Consider the following 6,492-nt stretch of genomic DNA (forward strand, 5'->3'; position numbering starts at 1 on the left):
TAGTCAGGGTTGCCATCAACCCATGCGTTCAACACAGTTGCCACAATGTGTTTTCACGTTACGAATAATACGATATCGTATGTGCGGATTCGAGCCCTGGATATTGTAGCATATTAAGCCGTTGAGTCAAATTCCAATAAAATACCCCCACGACACTAGCGACCTCTTAACATGCTCACAAACATCACTCCCTTGTGGCCCAAACCCGGCGAATCTGGCCTTTTCCCCGAGTGTGCCGTCAGATGAGAATGAAAACAACATAGTCCGCTTCACGAATTAAAGCAGTGCTGCTAAACAAAAACAACATTGAAAGATTTTGTTCGGGTTTCCTTTTATTTTTTAAACGATCTTCTGCTATAGAAAATATTCAGATATAAAACTAATAAAAACTAGTTCAATTTTCAATAAAATAAATATTTATGGCCTTATTCATACAAAATAAAGTAGCTTTAAAAAAGGTTTATAAACTGAAAAATGTATGAAAACGTCAATTTATAGAGCTCTTTAAACCTACTTTATTTTTTATGAATAAGGCCATTAGACTATGTAGATTCTTGTGTATAAATAAACTAGGTGAAACCTCGATTTATTCTATTGTAAAAATTCGGTTTACCCGGTATTTGAAAAATCAAGATTTCAAAACCCATCTAAAAATATTAAAAAAACCGGTTTGGAAAAGCCTACCCAATCATACTAGCTCCAGCCCTGAAAGTCAACTCGAAACCCGCTGGTGGTAACAGAAGAGGAAGCCCTCTTGGCATTTTCAATTGCCGTAAGTTGGCACAGAAGAGAAACGACCTGCGTACTTTTTGGACTCGGCCGAAATCGCCGAGGCGCTTACAGCGCCAAGCAAGAAGAAGAAGAACGATCATTAGTTAAGTGCACGTTTGAACTAATTTAATGAATGTTTCTCAGTGCGGCTGTTTAGTGGTTATTTGTAGTCAACATAAAAACCTAATTCAACCTTAAATTGTCTGAAAATAATGCCTTTTTCTTCATTACAAGCTTTTTTTAGTTTCAATTAATTAAAAACCTAGCCAATCACACTAGCTTCAGCCCTGAAAGTCAACTCGAAACCCGCTGGTGGTAACAGAAGAGGAAGCCCTCCTGGCATTTTCAATTGCCGTAAGTTGGCACAGAAGAGAAACGACTTGCGTACTTTTTGGACTCGGCCGAATTCGCCGAGGCGCTTACAGCGCCAAGCAAGAAGAAGAAGAACGATCATTAGTTAAGTGCACGTTTGAACTAATTTAATGAATGTTTCTCAGTGCGGCTGTTTAGTGGTGATTTGTAGACAACATAAAAACCTAATTCAACCTTAAATTATCTGAAAATAATGCCCTTTTCTTCATTACAAGCTTTTTTTAGTTTCAATTAAGTTCTTCATATTTATTTGTAATATGTATGAATACAATACTGCATCGATGTGATAAAATATAAATATGTATGTAAGCCAAATAGTAAAAAAAGTACAAAAGTGACATTTATAGCCCAATTCGGTGTCGGTGACAAAATTTTTTTCACTGACAAATTTAAATTTTTTCATATATTTTTCCATAAAAAAAAGTTACAAGAAGTTGTCACTGATACAGAATAGAGCCGTTAATCTTAATTTTTTACCCTTACTACTAAATATGTATGGTTTGGACTATGATATCAAATACGCGGTTCAGATATAACAAATATTTTTTAAGGTTGTAATGATACTAAATATGCAAGAAATTATACGTAAAAACATAAAAAAGTACAAATGTAAATGTTGTTTTATAAATATGTGTATAAAATTATCTTTTAAGCTTACAACTCAGTAATTATCTTTTTAAACTTACAACTCATGCTTTTTCTTCTATAATAAATGCTGAATGGGGAGTATGGAGGTCAAACTACATTCGAATTTAGGCTTTTCAATCATCGATGGTATATTCCGGCAGTTTCTCGTATTTTTGTTTTGTCGACTCGTTATCAGTATCCACGAGCAAAACAGTATGAGAGTAGCCCATTGCGACCTGAGGTATTTTTATATTATCCATTTTGGGAACTTCCTTAGGAACAGTGGAAGACTTTTGAAACTCGCCTATACCTAGTTCTCCATAGGTAGGCGAAGCGCCCCAGGCGATTAGAGTATCATCCGCTGATATAATAATAGAAGTATTTCCGCATCCGATATCGGTTATATTCCAACCTTTAAAGAATTTTGTAAAAATAAACATTTAACCACATAAATGCTTCTAAAAATATTACCCGACAAATCCTGCACTGGTTTTGGATACATATTTGCTTCTCCCGTTTTTTTGTTCTGGCCAAATAGGAAAAGAACTCCGAGTTCATTGACAATGAGACTAAAAGTTGCTCCACAATATACGTTTCGTGCACCTCGTCCTTGAGTGTCAAAAAATTTTATTAAACGGGGTACCATTTCATCCTTTGGCTCAGCATGACCTAAACGCCCAAAGCCACCGAATCCCCAACTATACACACGCTTCTTTGAATCAACTGCAACCTGAAAACGGAAAATTTCAAATCATATACATACATATATGTTCATATGCCGCTGCTCTATAAAAATGTTTTCCAAACTTTTTGTATTTAAATTATTTGTAAGGTGAGATCAAAATCGATAGCCGTAGCCGAGTGGTTAAAGATGCATACTTCCACTCGGTGGGAAAAAGATTCCACATTTCGTGCGAGCAACATCTAAGGCCAGAAAAAATCCTACGACAGGCAAACCTCGAGTGTTTTTGCCATAAAAACGTTTCTCATAAAACCATTAGCCGTTCGGAAACGGCGTATAGTTATAACCAGTTGTGTTATAACCAGGGCCGAAAGAATAAGCAAAAAAAACGCGAATTTAAGAGTTTAGTAAGAATGCTAATAAATATGCTCGAAATAAATTTACACCCCGATTGCGATTGTCAACTAATAGTAGATACGGTTATCTCTTATTCGATTATCGCTTTTCCATGGTATTGTTAATGTCGATTTCTCGTTCAATAAGCGACTGCGAATAGTTTTTATGGCTCATTTTTCTACACGTGTTTGTTTGTAGACGGAAGAGCGACTATAAACTATTCACACGTACTTATTGAACGAGAAAACGACTTTGCAAATACGGGCCTATTCGAGGCACGTAATACATGCCGTACTGATGAAAAATGGCAACATTGTTGCAACTGCCCAACTGATAATACATTGCTAGAAATTCACACAGAACGTGATACTTTAATAATTCGCGAAACAGTGATTGCAACTCGAACAAGCCCTACCATCGACAATCGATAATCGACTAACAGTCGATTATCTACTACTAGTCGACACTCGCAATAGGGGTGTTAATTTTTTTCGAGCATATTTGTCGGCCGCTGTGGTGTAGTGGTAAGCAGTGCGCGCTTCCACTCCGCAACGCCTGGGTTCAAACCCTGGTCAAAGCAACATCGCAAAAAATATAGAAAAAAGGTTTTTTCTTAACAGCGGTCGTCCCTCGGCAGGCAATGGCAAACCTCCGAGTGTATTTCTGCCATGAAAAACAGCTTCTCATAAAAATGCAATCGCCGTTCGGAGTCGTTGTAAAACTGTAGGTCCCTCCGCTTTGTGTGACAACATCAAGGCGCACGCCACAAATCGGAGGAGAAGCTCGGCCAAACCCTAACATTTGTGTAAGCGCCAATCTATTATATTATTATTATTATATTTGCTAGCATTTTTACCAGCGTTTTAGTGCTTATCTAAACTCTTAAATTCGCGTGTTTTTTTGCTCAAGGATTGTAAACTTATAATTGACAATCAAGTGTTGCTGGATATTCTCAAATAACAAAGATCTGCACTGGTAATTTAAGTGGTGTGATTAGACGGTATTAAAAATTAGATATCTCAAGTGGTGTATGTTAACTTTTTTTTTAGTATTCAGGGTTATCTAGAAAATCTACGAATTCTGATGCCCGCTATGAATACGCAAAAAATTTGCTATAAGTGGATCCAAGTAAACTCGAAAATATCGTCGACAGCTTCGAATGCTGAACTTGATGATTCGAAATCAGCTAGTGCAAAGGAAACAATAGACATTTACGTATGTCATTTTGCTCACGCTTATCCAGCAGTGGCGACGGCCGAGCGAGCAAAGCACTAGACAGCGGTTTGAGAGATCCGAGTTTAAGTTCGAGTTCTCGAAAAAGAGAATAATACTTTTTTTTATTAATTTTTAAACTATTACTCACAACAATCTCTCGAAAAGAAGTAACATTATGTAATTTTGGAAAATCGACGTGGTAGCGCCCACTTATAACTACATATATGTACTAATTTATCTCATTAAGTCTAACTGAACATTATCGAAGACGTTTGAAATAGGGGTAAAACCCCTACTTACCATGTAACGGTAGTTTTCGGAAAGGCGAAATAACTATATTTAATACGTGCGCCGGGTATTTAATGTTCGGGTTCGCCCCAACTTAAGACTTCTTTACTTGTTTTACTTATGATCTAATAACGCCATACCATTTATCCTTCTGAGTTGTCATTCTTTTGTTTGAGACTAATAACAAATTACCTTTTTTTAAATATTTGAGATTGCCGGTTATTGGATTGTGCTTGTGGATATTTGGCAGCATGTACACACTAGCCCTTTCAAGACCATCTGAAAAGCCCAACGTGCAAAAATATCCTAGGCTTTTCTGTAGAATTTATAGCAATCTTTGATTTGAACTTTGAGTATAGAAAAAATATATTATTTGTTTTTGTTATTTTCGTGGCCTTGTAACAATTATATTCAAAAATTTTTATGAGCTCGAGGCCGTATTAAGTGCAAATTTATTGTGGAAAAGCAACAATAATTTGAAAAAATGGTAGAAGTGATAGCTATTTCGGAAATGTGGTGATTTCCGAACGCACAAAAGGAAAGTTCAGGAATGAAAAAATATGACAATATATTTTTTCCGTATTAAGTGCAAATTTATCACTTCTACCATTTTTTCAAATTATTGTTGCTTTTCCACAATAAATTTGCACTTAATACGGAAAAAATATATTGTCATATTTTTTCATTCCTGAACTTTCCGTTTGTGCGTTCAATACATTCTGCCTAATAAATTTTATCTACATTTATAACAAATACCTAGATCTTTAAAAGGTTATGGGCGACGTGAAAGATAATGGTATTCCGCAGTTCGCAGGCATCGGCTTCGATAATTGGCAGTTCAGAGTGGAAATGCAGTTTGAAGCGCTCAACTTGGCGGAGGTTTTAACGGGCCATCCTCCAAATGATGCAGCAGAGAAGGCAGAGTTTTTGAAAAAGGACAAGAAGGCCAAGGATCGCTTAGTGGGATTTGTACATAACGATTGCCTAGGATATATTCGGGACAATAAAACGGCCAGAGAAATGTGGGAAAATTTGCATATGGTATTTGCGAAGAAATCGATTATAAGCCAACTTTTAGTGCGAAAGCAGCTAGCAACGCTTCGTATTAAAGAAGACGAGTCTGTAGCGACCCATCTTGTTTTATTTGAAAATTTAGTAAGGCAACTGAAGACGGCGGGGGCTTTAGTAAGTGAAGAAGATCTGTTGGCTCAATTTTTCTTGACCTTACCTGAAAAGTTTGATCCACTGGTAACAGCATTACAAAATTTAAGCGAAGAAAAGTTGACTCTCAATTTCGTCAAAGAAAGGCTATTGGCTGAGGAAATTAGAATATCGGATCGTCAAAGAGATGACGGATGAGGGAAGTGTTTTAAATGTGGTAAATTTGGTCATCGAGCTAAAGATTGTAAGCAAGGTGAAGCTCGTAGTGCCGCTAAGAAAACTACAATTGAAAGAGTTTGTTTTGTTGCTGGTGGCGGAAATGATATGCGAGAAAAAGACAGTTTGAAAATGAAATTTAAACTGGATTCAGGTGCGAGTGACCATTTGGCCAAAGAGAAATGGTATTTTCGAGATATTTTTAAAATGCATAATCCAGTTTTCATAAATGTTGCAATAGATAATCAGTGCTTGATCGCTAAGTATTCAGGGAAAATAAGTGGAATAAGTAACAAAGGAGTCCAGCTTGTTATGAATGATGTTTTGTATGTACCAGAATTGCGTGACAACTTGTTATCAGTCCGAAAGCTGACGAATGCTGGTGTTGATGTAATATTCTGCAAAAATAAGACAAATATTATAAAGAATGAAGAATTGCTGGCGTCTGCGTACTTACGAGATGGACTATATGAAATTGAAGTAGGCATCGAACGTATCTCTGCATATACAGTTGTCCACAAAATAATAGGAGTGCGATATTTTGACCAGTTTTGGCTATTTGTCTTTTGTTTATTTAATGTTTATTATTTTTTTATAAAAGCCTAGCTGGCTATACAACAAACACCATATAAATTCAGATTTTAAACTTTGTATAAAAATTATAAAAATTTTGCAATTTTTCACCCAAATTTCAAACTTTTTAATCAGAATCTTTAGAAAAAATTCTGGTATGCAGTTTTGTAGCACATTCAATTCTAGTCTGA

The 6,492-nt window shown here is 36.1% G+C and overlaps 2 protein-coding genes across 2 annotated transcripts in view; one reads left to right on the forward strand and one right to left on the reverse strand.

Moving 5' to 3' along the window:
• LOC118735340 (protein RCC2 homolog) overlaps window positions 1–6,492 on the forward strand; it is a 132,459-nt gene that overhangs the window by 94,736 nt on the left and 31,231 nt on the right. The gene's annotated exons all lie outside the window — the stretch shown is intronic.
• LOC118735341 (protein RCC2-like) lies at window positions 1,684–2,529 on the reverse strand. Its single transcript, XM_036465041.1, has 2 exons — window positions 2,242–2,529; window positions 1,684–2,182 (listed from the first exon to the last, which is right to left on the reverse strand). Exons 1-2 carry the CDS (start codon window positions 2,414–2,416, stop codon window positions 1,905–1,907), a joined length of 453 nt encoding a protein of 150 aa, XP_036320934.1. The 5' UTR covers window positions 2,417–2,529; the 3' UTR covers window positions 1,684–1,904.

Source organism: Rhagoletis pomonella, unplaced genomic scaffold, assembly GCF_013731165.1.
Source record: "Rhagoletis pomonella isolate Grant_MI unplaced genomic scaffold, Rhpom_1.0 Rhpom_scaffold_00003, whole genome shotgun sequence".
In the NCBI taxonomy this organism is placed as follows: Eukaryota; Metazoa; Arthropoda; class Insecta; order Diptera; family Tephritidae; genus Rhagoletis; species Rhagoletis pomonella.

What these genes read in the sequence shown, in the direction of transcription:
- LOC118735341 (XM_036465041.1), bottom strand. Translation starts at nt 2,416, where the DNA reads ATGGTACCCCGTTTAATAAAATTTTTTGACACTCAAGGACGAGGTGCA. An exon ending in ACCAGTGCAGGATTTGTCGG is followed by an intron (nt 2,183 to 2,241) that starts GTAATATTTTTA and finishes AATTCTTTAAAG; the next exon opens with GTTGGAATATAACCGATATC.